The sequence below is a fragment of the Mesoplodon mirus genome (assembly GCF_964341445.2).
Source record: "Mesoplodon mirus genome assembly, chromosome: 2".
NCBI classification, from domain to species: domain Eukaryota; kingdom Metazoa; phylum Chordata; class Mammalia; order Artiodactyla; family Ziphiidae; genus Mesoplodon; species Mesoplodon mirus.
Window position 1 is genome coordinate 120,486,402 of NC_138977.1, and position 15,177 is coordinate 120,501,578.

At 43.2% G+C, this 15,177-nt stretch overlaps 1 protein-coding gene across 2 annotated transcripts; it reads right to left on the minus strand.

The window, feature by feature from the left end:
- Positions 1–245: 245 nt before the first annotated feature.
- On the minus strand, positions 246–15,060 carry ARV1 (ARV1 homolog, fatty acid homeostasis modulator). 2 transcript variants are annotated; one of them, XM_082611243.1, is made up of 5 exons: positions 14,767–15,060; positions 10,020–10,139; positions 7,285–7,438; positions 4,370–4,594; positions 246–3,330 (listed from the first exon to the last, which is right to left on the minus strand). In XM_082611243.1, exons 1-5 carry the CDS (start codon positions 14,974–14,976, stop codon positions 3,188–3,190), a joined length of 852 nt encoding a protein of 283 aa, XP_082467369.1. In that variant the 5' UTR covers positions 14,977–15,060; the 3' UTR covers positions 246–3,187. The 2 variants fall into 2 exon arrangements, with proteins under 2 accessions (XP_082467369.1, XP_082467370.1); XM_082611244.1 differs by lacking the exon at positions 246–3,330 and adding an exon at positions 5,871–6,043 and having other exon boundaries at positions 4,440–4,594.
- Positions 15,061–15,177: the final 117 nt, after the last annotated feature.

A 15,177-nucleotide genomic window follows, 5' to 3' on the forward strand; every position in this document is an offset into this window, starting at 1 on the left:
ATTACCTACTCCTGTTTCTAAATCCATCACTACTCAGTAAATGTCAAGAGGGCCGTGTCTTTTTTACCACTGTATCCGTAGGGTCTGACCCAAATAGAGTAGGTGCTCAGTAAATATCTGTTGAATGAATAAATAATGAATGAAAGAACAAATGAATGAAGCAGGGAGAGAGAAAAGGAGAGAGGTGATATTTAATAACAGCTCTATTGAGATATAATTCACTCCTGTTAAGTGGACAATTCAGTTGTTTTTAGTTATTTATTTTTGGATCAGCTGATTTTAAAGAGGAACTTAGTTACAGGGGAAGATACTGAATTAAATATTCACAAAAGCTCAGTTTATTGTGACTGCATTGAGAGAAAAGCATTTCTCTTGTAAGAACACAAAATATTATTTTAACCATTAACATTTAAATTAAAAAGATATCAATATGTCAAAGGAACGAACAAAGATCTTTTCTTATGTGTGACTCATGAATTTGTGTTCCTTCAATTCAGATGCTTACCTGAACCATCTACAATGTACACATCTTCACTTGTTGCCTGCATTAGTTCCCTGTGTTTGTGGGAGTGTCTCTGTGTGTGTCCCTATGTGGTTTAGTTGTTTCCTACATGTAGGGGTGGGGTGGTAGGGTTAAGAGTCCCCAACGCCATAACCGTTGCTTTCTTTTTCAGGAAGTGTATCCAAATCTTTGCTTCATTTTACACAACAATAACGAGAAGCTTGGTTTGTATTTTACACCTTCTATTTACGGATGCAGCTGGTCATGCCCCAAAGGGTAAAAAAAAGGAAACTGTGGATGATAAATGAAGTATTCAGAGTGGCACATTCTGCTGAAAATCAAATCAACAGATACTTATTAGGGCAGGCCCTGTACTATGGGAGACACCGTTAACACAGGCATGGCCTCTCCCGGCACCCAACCAGACTGGGGGGGACAAGCATAAAACATGAGACAACGTAAGGGACGTTAAAGACAGGTGACCTCCTAACCAGAAGCTGTCATGGGTAGCCTGACAAGTGAAGTGCTAACAGAAGGAGGGGACAGGCACTCAGCACGGGAAGGGTCTCAGGAGCGCCGGCAGTGTGACTGTGCTGAGCTGGGCACCAGGAGGTCTACGGAGGGAGTGAGCACGGCAGACTGGAGTGGAAGGGCTTCGTTCCGCGGAGAAGCAAAGGTGACTGGACCTGGTTAGGCGGAGAAGAGGCCCCTCCAGGTCCTGGGGAGGGCGTGACATCTTTGGGGAGGAGGAGAGTGCAGTAGAGAACGTGGGCAGGAGCATGCCTGCAGAGGAGGAGTTAGCACTAGAGCTCAGAGAACACTAAAAGGTGTTCCTCAGGAAGAGACCAGAAGCTCCTGTCCACAGTAGGAAAGGATAAAAAAATTCAGAGAGGCACCAGGAGCGGTGCTCTGTGAAGAGAGGCTGAAGGTGGGTGAGGCTGTTGTAAACTCTGAAGCAGGAGACCAGGAGGCTTGGGCTGGGGTCGGACTGACAAGATGAGAAGCCATCAGGAAGGTTCTGTTTCCGTGGGGACGGGCGGGCGGGCTACTGAGTTCGATTTTAGAGGTAATGGCCACACCGTCCTGGCAGTACACACTCGGAGGCAGTGAAAGGGCATGAGTGACCTGGCAGAAGCGGGGGGCTAGAGGTATCAGATCTGGAAAGATCTGGAAGCAACCTGCACTAAGAGATGGGCCAAGGCGTGCGGAAGCCGGGCGTCTGCACGGCAGGAGGGAGAAGCGGAGGGCTGAGGACGGAAGCCGGGCACAGACAGGGAAGTCGGTGACAGAAAGGGGCCGGGCAGCCTGCGGCTGGCTGCCTTCGATTGCAGGAGCAGCGGCTCGGGAGACTAGGGAGGAAGTATGTGTCACCAAGAGGGAAGGCAGTGGAGAAAGAGGCTCAGAGCAGCGGCTCGGGAGACTAGGGAGGAAGTATGTGTCACCAAGAGGGAAGGCAGTGGAGAAAGAGGCTCAGAGCAGCTGCTCTGCAAGTCGAGAGCTGCACGTGTCTGCCGGCAGAGGGGAGGAGCCAGCGCAGACGAGAGAGGATGAAGAGGGAGCGATGTCTGAGGGTGCGGAGAGGACGAGGATGAGCTGAGCGGGGAGGGAGGGAGGCCGAGGGACCAGGAGAGGCGGAGAAGGTCTCCGCCCGCCGACAGCTGCTCGCTCCCGCCCCCTCGCTTCCCCCACCAGCTGCCCCGCCTTCAAGTGGGCCCCGTCCTGCCTCAACGCAGACTGCAGCTGTGGCCCAGACCCCCGAGGGTGACCAGAGGCGGGAGGACGCCTGCAGGGTGGAATCCCCCCGGGGGGCGGGGCGTGGAACGCTAAGCATGACTCCGAGGCGGGATGGAGGGAAGGAGGAAAGAAGGCAGACACCCGGACAAGTTCTGGAACGGAGAAGGACACTCAAGGAGTTGGTCAGTCTCAGTTCTCAGCAAAGTGACAGCAGACGCGGAAGGAAGGAGCGCGGGAAGACTTCAGAACAACTGCTCTGAGGCGCGCGCGCGTGCGTGCGTGCGTGTGTGTGTGTGTGTGTGTGTGTGTGTGTGTGTTGGGTCCCTAGAGGGGCCCTCGAGACAGGAGCAGCCACCCGGCCGTGCTCTGTGCAGACACAGGGACCGCCTGCCAGGCTTCACAGAGGAAGCGGCTGGTGGACTCACCCCAAGAGCTCTAACGGGGGCGCTGACAGAAGGGTAGGAAGCTGGCTCATTTCCAGGGACTAACAGAGGATAAGGCAACAGCTGCCTCTAGGTTCCAGGCACAGTCAAAAGAGAGGCAAGGGAGGTGAGAAGTAGAGTTAAGTGAGAGGTTTAGGGAGGAGAGGTACAAAAGGCAGCAAAGGCAGGGGTCATGGGGGGAAGGAGCGGAATGGTTGGAAAGGGCGGGAGACGGCTGTCGGCGGGACAGATTTCAGAGTCCGAGGTCTTAGGAGGAGTGCGTTGGAGGGAAGGTGTTACAGAACTGTGAGAACAGGGCCCCAGAAGCAACAAAAACATAGCTTATTGATGTCACTGTGGATGACAAAAGAACTAGAGTGCAGGACCCTGAAGACCCCGAGGGAGATGGAGGTGACCTCGAGGCACCCGGGTGCCGGGGGGTGGGTGATGTATTCTGCGACAACATCTGTCTAATTTGAGGAGGACACCTGTCTGCATGCATGAACACTGAGAGATGCTCTGTACCTCTTCAAAAGTCTTGAGATTTATAGATGGCACAGTCACTTCCAACAACCCAAGCCATCCTCTGGAAGAAGTAGACCATGGCGCTCTCCACCAGTAAACCACTCAAGATGGCCAAAAAGGAGACCTTGCGGTTGACGTTTAGGGTCACTGAAAAAGAGAAGGCAACTGATAAGTTCTTAAGAGTTTAATTAAATGATACTGGCGTGTAAATTATGTGGTAGTGTGAATGGAGTTGTTTTGTAAAGCTGATTTTAGAAAATCTGTTTGTTCTTATTAATCTATGCTGTTACTTTTCCATCTGCAAACCTTCTGAGAGAACCAAAGCATCTGCTTATAACAAGAACACTGAGCTGCTCCTGCTCGCATCAAGACACGGATTCCCATGAATATTAACCAGGAAAATGAAAGATTCTAAGGTTATAAAGAGAGTAACAGAAAAAAATTGCTACTCTTGGTTTTATAGTTTACAAGATGATAAACATTATAAGAAGTATCAGATAATAGGTTCATTTAAAATAGCACTTCTCACAATGTGTGGGAAAAAGGAAGACACACAGGGCTGCTTACCCCTTCCTTGATATAGTAAGAACTGTCCTGAGCTGGGAGGCAGGCTGGCACCCTACCCTGGCTTGACAACTGCCGACCATGGAACCTTGGACAAGTCACCACGAGTCATAAAGTGGAGATAATAATGGCTGCCCTGCAGACCCCATGGGATAGATATAATGCATAAAGAAGGCATTTTGAAAACTAAAGAGTACCATGTAGTTAAACTGAACAAATACTGAACGTGTGCTATATGTAAGGCACTATAGAAATGTTAGGCATCATGATTATTCTACGAAGAATTCCAGCGTTTAACAGGTTATATAAAAATTACTCTATAGGGCTTCCCTGGTGGCACAGTGGTTGAGAGTCCGCCTGCCGATGCAGGGGACACGGGTTCGTGCCCCGGTCCGGGAAGATCCCACATGCCGTGGAGCGGCTGGGCCCGTGAGCCATGGCCGCTGGGCCTGCGTGTCCGGAGCCTGTGCTCCGCAACGGGAGAGGCCACAACAGTGAGAGGCCCGCGTACCGCAAAAAAAAAAACAAACCAAAAAAAAGCAGAAAAAACTACTCTATAGAAACAAGACTTCAAGCTTTCAGATGGGTTGAAAGCTGAGAAAACAATAAGACATAAACATACCTCTAATTGCCTGAAAATTTGACGTAAGGACAAATACTTTGATGAGTCTGAGGCACAGGGATGTGTAGTCATGTTCCCAGATGACAGCTGGGATCAGCAGGAGTTTTCCGTAGCTAGATAATAGCAGCGCTTTCAGCAGCAAAGCGAAGTTGAGGGTTGTTTTCGATGTTATGGGTCGTTCTACCCACAGGAAAGTAAAGATGCCAGTAAAATAGGCAGTTTGTTCTAAGGAGGAAATGAAAAATAAAGATATGAATGTCCCAATCCAAATCAGAGCCCCCTAAAAGCAAATAAACCACAATTCCACAATACAGCCTATCAGCTGACCACAAAAGAAATGCTTTATCAAGATCAAATTTTCTTTTTTGTCCCCTTTTCTTCTTCTTCCTTTTTTTAAAAAAATAAACCCCTGTCTCTTGTGTCAAATCCTGTATGATTTCAGAAACATTTCAATAATTCTTTCATGAAATACTTCATCATCCTCTGGAGAAAAAGTAACTCCATGAGAACTGTAATCATCAACATTCTAAAGTTCCTTTTAGGAAGTCAGGTTCTGTTTAAACAGCTGTAGTCCTAGAGATCTCCACAGACAGAACAGACAGGAGAATGGACGCTTTTAAATCTGAAAGATGGGACCCATCCTAGGAAGTACATATGAAGATGTTTTTCGTTGTTCATTCTTCTACTATTTATTGAGTGCCTATTAGCCATAAGATTTTGAATACTCTGTTACCTAAATTTAAAACTTCCCTTATTCATTTTAACAAACTTTTTGAGTGTAATTCCATATCCTTCCAGAAAGCATTCAGAGACAGAGTCCAGACTAGAAGAAGCAATAGTTCCCCTGGTGTCCCACAGTCAGAATAGAGCACCATCTGTTCTGTTGCCATCAACTAGGAATTTAACATTTCTTTTAACTGCATTATTCTTTTTATTAAGATTGTTAGTGCTCTGATTACCCAGCTGCATACATTTTGAATAGTCTGTCCCTAATTCTACTTCTCCTATAAGCTGTGTTATTTAGGTTTCTGCAGGATCAGGTTTTTCTGGAACACATATATTACAGGAGAAACAACTGTATTCTTTCTAAAATGTTTTATAACTGAATCTAGCCAAAATAAAGAGGTTCCAAATATAGGTGATTAGGATCAATAAACATAATTTAGGATGGTTAGCCCACATGAAATTTGATATATTCTTCAGGAGAGACACACTACCTCGAAATGACTGAAGGGCTTGTCAACTGCAAGGATCTGTTCAATCAGGCAGATCATACAGCCTGGGTTTTGGACCAATAATAATAATGATAATAATAATAATAATAAAGAACTCCCTAACAACAAGAACCAACTAACGATGGTGGATTGTCTCCTGTCACTGGGGATACTCAAACCCTCTTGCAGGAATCTAGAGAAGGGTTTCTTGCACTGGACAGGAGGGCTGACTAGGTCACCCTCCATAGCTTTCTAGCTTAGAACTTGGGAGACTCAGGGAACTGTACCTGCCCTTGGGCTCTGCATTCTTTCACAAGGCAGATGTTGGAGAGCCCCTCGTACTTAAGGTGTTCGTGATCAGGTGGCTTCAGTAGGAGCGGCAGTGGAGAAAGAGCAGCAGTGGAGGAAATGGGAGATAGGGCGCCAGGAGACCTTACCCTGGCTCTGCGCTGACGGTAACCTGCGGGGGGACTTAGGGTAAACCATTTGCTCTTCCTGTTCCTGTGCTCCCACAACTGCGGACAGGGAAGGAGCCCCCATCTACACACCGAAGAGGATGCTTGTGAAAGCTGAGTTGATAATACCATAAAAACCGTGTTTAAGTTGTAAAATACTGTTATTTGTGTAAAATATTCTTTATAAGTTGTTTTAGGAATTTGAAACCTAACTAGGGATTAGATTAAGACACATAAAAAAGTAACAGGAGAAAAAAATTTCTGATCAAGTGTCAAAATAGCCACTATAGAGTTGGTGCTACAGAAATTCCAAACTATTTGAAAACAAGCCTGGTTTGTTTTTTAGAAATTATGGACATAAAGCAGTTTATCTATGGCAATTCTAAGAGGCTTTGCTTTAAAGCTTAAAATTGTATTAGGTTCTGGTTCTTGGTTTAGGTGATGTGGTCAAGGACGTTTCTGATATTATTACGTACATTTGGGAATTCTCAGCATATAGATGAATTTTAAAACCCCTGGGACTGGATGAATTTTAAAACCACTGGGCCGAGGGAATAAGGGCAGATTGAGAAGAAAAAGGGACAAAAGAGGACACACAGTCCAGAAATATGACATTGGAGTGGGCTGGAGACAATGTTACTAAAGTAATATTTCAGTATAAAGAAAAGATTTTAGAAGCAGAAAAGCATGGAAACCAGTAGGTAATAAAATAGTCACAGAAATTAATTCAACCCAATTCTGACCTAAGTCACAAATGCAAATTCTGAAGAAAAGCCATTTCAGAACTTAAAGAATTTGGGGGAGTAGCCCCTTCCCTGCATGCAGTCAGATAAATAACAAGTTTCCCCTATTAAATACATTGCATTAGTACAATGCAGTTAGTATAACACATTGAATAATGCCTGGCAATTATCAATCTGTTTTAATAAAGATGAGATTCAGGCAGTCTTCAGATTGGATAATCAGAGCTTAAATTGAAGAATTTTACTAAAAATACGGTCTCAAAATACTTTATGAAACACTCTGATCTGATAAGCATAATTATTTCCATGCCATATGTATGGTAACAAAAAGTAAGAAAGCAGGTGATTTATACAAACTCACCTAGCAGATTAGTGGTACAGCTGAAAATTTAGTCTCAAGTCTTCTGAATAGCTCCTCTTTACCAGTGATTAAGACCACACATCTTAATTTTAAAATCAAAATGTTAGGTCAACTAAGAATAGAAAGCATGGCTTCTTCCTACCTAGAGAAGCAATTGCAAACATTCTATAGAAATCCCACTCTTTAGCATATCTGATAAAGTCGTCAGGATCAACGCTCCGGCTCGAATCTTGAAGCTGCCACCATCTCAGGTACGCTTCACAAAGCAAACAAAACACGAAGAGTTTTCCGTGCATCTGGTAGTCAAAAAGACATTGCCATTCAGTCAGGTAAAGAAACAACTGTATTTAACACCAACAGGCACAGACAGAACTAACTTCTGTGGTTTCTGAAGAATGTCCCACCTAGTAGCTTGTCAGACTCTGAACTGCCCAATTAAATGCCAGTTGTATTCAGTCTGTAACCAGTAGTTCTTAATCAGCAATGTTCAGCAGAAGCATCACATGGGAAGAGTTTTCAAAACACAAATGTCTACGCCCCTGTCCTGATTCAGAATCTGTGGAAGTAAATCCTAGGCACGCATATTTTGAAACAGTTCCAGGCAGAGGGTGAATTTTTTTTTAACATCTTTATTGGAGTATAATTGCTCTACAATGGTGTGTTAGTTTCTGCTGTATAACAAAGTGAATCAGCTATACATATACATATGTCCCCATATCCCCCCCCTCTTGCGTCTCCCTCCCACCCTCCTTATCCCACCCCTCTAGGTGGTCACAAAGCACCGAGCTGATCTCCCTGTGCTATGCGGCTGCTTCCCACTAGCTAGCTATTTTACATTTGGTAGTGTATATATGTCCATGCCACTCTCACTTCGTCCCAGCTTGCCCTTCCCCCTCCCCATGTCCTCAGGTCCATTCTCTACATCTGCATCTTTATTCCTGTCCTGCCCCGAGGTTCTTCAGAACCTTTTTTTTTTTTAGATTCCATATATATATGTGTTGGCATACGGTATTTGTTTTTCACTTTCTGACTTACTTCACTCTGTATGACAGACTCTAGGTCCATCCACCTCACTATAAATAACTCAATTTCGTTTCTTTTTATGGCTGAGTAATATTCCATTGTATATATGTGCCACATCTTCTTTATCCATTCACCTGTCAATGGGCATTTAGGTTGCTTCCATGACCCGGCTATTGTAAATGGTGCTGCAGTGAACATTGGGGTGCATGTGTCATTTTGAATTATGGTTTTCTCTGGGTATATGCCCAGTAGGGGATTGCTGGGTCATATGTTAACTCTATTTTTAGTTTTTTAAGGAACCTCCATACTGTTCTCCATAGTGGCTGTATCAATTTACATTCCCACCAACAGTGCAAGAGGGTTCCCGTTTCTCCACACCCAGAGGGTGAATTCTGATGTGCACCCTGGTTAAGAATCACTGCTTTAAATAGTAGTTCACCCTCCATTATATTTTCAACATTCGTGTGATACACGGAATCCAGCAAGAATTTATGTGACTCAGGAGAGATGGAAGCAGCAATAAGAGAAGAGATTTAACCTGAAGATTTCATGATTCCTCTGAAGAAACGATTAGTCTGAACATGAATTTCTTAAAAAGTGCCCCTAGGTTGGATGAAAATATAAATGAAAATAGTGAAAGCAATTAAAGGCTGGAAGTTTTCAAGAGGCTGAAATTTTGGCAAAAACAGAAAATACTAGGCAACAAGAAGTGGCTTTGTTCCATATATTTTTCCCATGGGTTGACATTTATCAGTATAAAGTGGGGAAGAGAAAGCGTGTGTGCAAACTCAATGTGGTCCAGGGATAAGCGCGGGGTGAGCTCCTGAGGCTCCTCCAGCTGGCGCACTGGTGCTCCTGGCTGCACTCTGGAATTGCCCAGGGAGTTTTAGAAATACTCTTTCCTGGATCCCATCCCCAAAGATTCGCATATAACTGGTTCTGGGTGAGGCCTCGGCTTGGAAGAATTAACTGCCATCCCCTCCGTCTCCCCCAGATGATTCTAATGTGTAGCAAGGTTTGAGACTCAATTATATTACTAATATAAACACTGCCTGGGTTGTTTAACTTGGGGGAAGAGGCACAGGGAAAATAAATTGCACCGTTACTGTCCCCGTTAGCCCAAAATTAGGGGTGCCAGATTTGGCAAAGAAAAGTACAGGGCACCCAGTTAAATACGCATTTTAGATAAACAACAAATACTTTTTTTGTGTATGTATGTTCCATGCAATACTTAGGACATATGCTAAAAAATCATTTATTGTTTATCTGACTTCCAAGTTTAATTGGGTGTCCTGTATTTTATTTGTCAACCCTAGCCAAACTATTAAAAGAGTTCACAAGTCAGTACATTAAATGTATATTTCAAAAAAAAAAAAAAAAAAATCCAACTTCATATATTAGGACTTTTCTGATTTTTCACCTCATGTGTTCCCTGAACAGCAGAGTATAACATGCAATAAGTTATGTTTTAAAATCTTTTTCTTTCAATGTTTGCTTATTTCTTTTAGGTATAATTCTCTCCCTACCAGGTTATATTGAATTTTATTCTGTTCAAAATTATTGATGTCTGTTTCAAAAGGTAACCTACTAAAAGGCAATCCAGATTATGGTTTGTCAACTTCCTGCTAGTGACCATATTCTTAAATATACACTAAACATTGTACACTTTTTAAAAAAGCAGTGCCTGCTATTTCTAGAAATTTTCAGACATTGTTGAGGTAAAAGACCCACTCTTGTTAGAATTTCTTTGTTTAAATAATATTGTTTAATTCTGTTCAAAATTGTTGATATTATTATTTAAAAATGCAAAATCATCCAGTAAAATTAGAAAAGAAAAAAATTATAACAACTTACATTTATTTTGGTATTGAAAAGAATATGCCTGTAGGCCTGGGCTCTGCATAAAATAGCATTAATCAAGATGATAACAGGATCATACTCGATATATTTGTCTACAGGTTTCTGGCAGGATTTCTGAAATAATGCAAGATAATATTAGAATAAACATATTCATACATTCTGAAATCTTGAAGGATTTCAAAACAGCAGAGTCTATTTTGGATTTGTATGGCAATAAGGCTATATCAGCATTTATTTAAATAAACTTCCATTCAGATACAAAATGTTCATCTGCATAAGACCTGGTTTCAGAAATGACTAAATATAATCTTCTAGGCTAAAAATATTAATCTTTTTTTTTTTTTTTCTTTTTGCGGTATGCGGGCCTCTCACTGTTGTGGCCTCTCCCGTTGCGGAGCACAGGCTCCGGATGCGCAGGCCCAGCGGCCATGGCTCACGGGCCCAGCCGCTCCGCGGCATATGGGATCCTCCCAGACCGGGGCACGAACCCGTATCCCCTGCATCGGCAGGCGGACTCTCAACCACTTGCGCCACCAGGGAGGCCCAAAAATATTAATCTTTTAATCTCATATTTAAGAAGACCCAAAAGATATTTGATTTAAAGACTGATTTTAGGCAGGAAAGTATCTCAGAACACGCTACTTTCAATTTGTAGGAATTATTATAAAATAAGTAAGTTTATAATGTACTTTCACTGCCTGTTGGCTAGATGGCCCCAACTTTGTGGTTCTTGAAACATGATTTGGAGAAAAGGGTTCAGAAAAGTAACCCTGCACCCAGAGCTTCTGAGAGCTCCAGGCAGGTAGGAATCCTCGGGTGGCACATACCAAGAGAAGCCTGTCTTTCTCTCCGTGGAGAACATGGCAAGAAAATGGTCCTTCTCTGCCACAGTAGACACTGGAGAACGCTGGCTGTATGCAAGGAACGGGGTTGCGCCGCCTGATTCTGAGTTGCCCAAATCAAGGCTCCCTGGGCTCTCAGCCATTCCTATTAAAGGGCTTTTTTTTTTTTTTTTTGGACACGTGATTACAATGTTATGAAATCCCAATACCACCAGAACATATAAAATGCAGGTAAAGGAGAACAAGCTCATTAGAAATGACATTTGAAAGAGTATTAGCTACAAAGTTGCATCAAGGCTCCTATTCACTGCATAAACCAATGGCTACAATTCAAACACGAAACATTTTGAAACTTCGAGGGGATAAAATAGAAATAGAAGAAGTGATGGATATGCAAACATACTAGGATGGCCTTTTAATTATATCAAAGTGCTAGAAGAAAAATGGAGTGCATTGAAGAACATGAACCCTGCCCTTCCAGTGTCATGAAGAGTTAGATTCAATTCCAATTTAAAGTTTCTCCACTTCACTCACGTCATTACAAGAAGTGTGTATGTTTGTCTAGTCATCAGGTGAACCAATGAAGGGAGATGTGCTATTACTCCAAATTTAAATCTACCTAATCGATCAGAGGTTTAAGAGGTTAGGCTTTTTAGCCGTGCAAAGAGTAAGACAGTATCTAAACAGAAGCCACAGAATCAGAAGTTCTATATACATGACAGAGCTGTTTTCTAGAACCTCTCCCTGTGCTACTCATGTGGAGAACACTTCCTCTGTTTATACAAATGAGAATGGAAGACCAGAGATGCTACTTCACTTTAAAATGAAACTGCAGACTGGTCAAGGATCCTCTCTCTGTCCTTTAAAAGTTCCCTAAAACCCACCTTCTGACAGCATCAGAAGTCTAAGATGGGATTTGGACAGTTTTTAGAAGGAGGTAGGCAGAAGCCAGCAGCAGGAGACACAGCAGCGTAGTGACTGCTTCTGCAATCATTTGTCTGACCTGTGTGTTTGGAGAGCCTATTACACTCGTAACAGCTCTCTTTACTTAGCCATGTCTATGGACCAGGCACTTCCACAGTGCTGGATACTCTCCTTGAGACAGAAGCCCTGCCCTCAGGGACCTTACAGTTTACAAGGGGAAGTCAAATAAACATGCTAGTGTAAGTCCTACAACGGAATGAGCACAGGGTGACGTGAACCCAAACAGAAGAGGCAGCTGCTGGTATCATGGGACATGCTATGTGCTACGCCCATCTTCCCTTCCCAACATGCTGAGTATTTTAGAAACATTGAGAATTCATTAAAGTCTGCTGGTTCCCTCCCTATCAGTTTAGGCCATATTTTTTCCTGGTTCTGCTTCTGTTATTTGCTTTTCCCTTGAGTGCTTCCTTCACCTTGAATGTAATGAGTCAACCCCCCCCACACACACACACACACAAAACACAAATGTGGTAAAACATCCGATTGGGAGATAGCTACATGTAGTAGGAATGTTTTCTTATTCTGGCAAAATTGTTCTATTCCATATCATTTATTACTCAATAGACCAGTATCCTGAAAGAGAAAGTCGTCCTCTAAGAAATCCCTACAGCACAGGGACCGTGCACACCCTGGGAACTCAAATACTGCTTCCACCAGCTCCATTTTAACATGGATATGGCTTAGTTTCTGCTGCTATGTTCTCTAATTCTGTAATGAATCACATCTCTTTCAGAATATAAATTGGCCATTTTTTTTCATGAATATTCTTGCTGCTGCTTCCTTCCCATCATCTCCAGGACTAACCCCTTCCCAACTCACTCTCAAATTTTAGCTTCACAATAAGCAAACACATATCTGAGAAGTGGAACCTGTGAGGGCAGTGCTGTCTTATTCATCTTTGCACCCAGCACCCAGGGGTGAAAGCTGCATCTTGTTGTCTCGAACAGAACTAAAACGTGAGACAGTCTCAAAGAAGTCTTGTTTTGTTTTGTTACCATAATGGATTTAGCAAATATCTGAGCACTTAAAATAGGCCAGGCTCCTCAGGATATTAAAAGTACAATACCTTTAACATAACTATAATAAATTGTGAAGCGCTGAAGCAGAGAGAGTGACTAAAAGCAAGGGACATGCTTCCATTAGAAGAAAGTTAGAGAAACACAGATGGGCAAGCTGGGAGGAATGGCAGGAAAAAGCAAGAAGAGCAAAGGGAAGGGAGATTAGAATGAAAAATACCGGTAGAAGATCAGGCTGAGTATACTGCTGACTCCAAATACAGCAGAGAAGAGATCAAAGTACCTATAAGTTACCGGCTGTAACCACTTAGAAACTTTGTATATTTTTTCACAACAAATAGCCTGATGTCTAAAAACTTTTTACTTTTAATCTCAGGACTTGGACAGCCTTTACAAAGTTAATTATTTTATGGTTTAATTTTCAGAGTCTGGCATCACATGAATGATTTTCCTGAGTAATGCACTCATGCATATCATTAAGCATTAGCATGATATAAACAAGGATACTACCTACTCTGTTTCATTAGGGAATGACTGGGTACAAATAATCCATAATGTACAGTACCACCATTCAGTATTCCAACTATTACTCTAAAATCTGTCTCCTGGGTGAGAAAGTGCAATGTCTGGGGGAGAAAAGTGGGGGAGAGTATAGCTGTTGACCTAAATAGCTATCCAATAATTATTTTCTCTTTACATAAGTAAAGGTATAGAGAAGCCAGCGTCTGATGATTTGAACAGGGATTTTGTTGTTAGCTTAATGCCAATAATTTTTTAAAATACAGATTATATTACAAACCACTGCTAACTAAAATGCATAGGCATTTACTAGCTTTTCTTTGGACAAACTATATTCACAGTAACGTGGCTGTCGTCTTTTAGACGGGCCATTTAATTGGACTAGTCCAAAGCCATTAAGTTTAGACCACATATAACTTACTGTTCTCTCATACGGGGATGGCCTAGGATATGACCATCTAAAAAACCTAGAGAGGGTTCATTCATTCAACAAATATTTATTTAATACCTACTATGTGTCAGACACTGTCCTAGGTGGTCCAACTACATTAATGAATAAAATATACACAATCTCTGTCCTTGTGTCGCTTACATTACAGTGGGAGGAGACAGGCAATAAATAATAAAGTCAATTATATACAATATTAGAAGATGATAGGTACTATGGAGAAAGATAAGCAGGGAAGGGTGATAACGTATACCAACCTTGAAGGGGGGATCATCATTTTTAATAGGGTGGTCAGAGTAGGCCTCTCTATAAGATATTCGAGAAAAGTCCTTGAAGGAGGTGAGGGAATGAGCCACACAGATACCTGAGAGAAGACTGTTCCAGGCAGAGAATTTTTACTTCCTCATTTTTGGTTTTTATATCACCAACGTCTAGCATCGTGCTTTGTACATGATACTCTACATTCAAAAACCACAATGGATGAAACTTGAAAAAGTATTCTAGGAGAATTTACTATAGGTTATGAAGTGTAAAGATGGTAACATCTGTCTATCAAAGGGAGAATAAGAATGAAATAGCTTTGGCGTGAGCCCAAATGTCACCCTAATCCGATCTTTAAATTTCTAGGCACAACACCTGCATCCATCTCCGTCCGAGGATTCGTTCGCCCGGATCAGCAAACGTGACCGGTATGAGAAAAGCGCTGTAGGGTATGACTTCTCTACCACTATGGGTATTCATGCAAAGGTTCTACTGAGCAGGAACGGGAATGTCAAGCATCGAACTGAAGTCTGTATTAGAGGACCCTGAAACTCGTTGGCTTCTTATTTTTATCACCTTAAAAATATGGTAAAGGTACCATGGTCTCTCACGGTTCCCAAACCTCGCTGCGCCATTTCTTCCCCAAGGACAGCCCACACCTGACAACTCACACAGATGGTTATCTTCAGCACGCCGTGGCTGTAGTCTCGGTACAACTCCTTGGCCTCTTCGCTGCATTCGATGCACCTGTACTGGCAGGAGGCCGAGGCAGCAGCAGTAGTAGGAGTCACTGCCACCCCATCCGTCTTCCCCTTTCCAGCTGTCACCCCATCGGTGTTCCCCTTGCCGGGCCGAAGCCCATTCCGCCCATCAGTGTTCATTTCCACGCAACTGCGGGCCAGAACTTCCGATTCAGTGGCGGGGAAGACGTCAGACGCCAGACCGGAAACCTTGCGCCGCGCGGTGCTTACCGGGACTTGTAGTCCCAGCACTGAAAAGGGGCTCGCAGGCTGGCTGAGCTAGGACTACAACTCCCAGGAGGCGTTGCCACACCCCTTCTCCCGCCCCCTCGCCACGGCCCA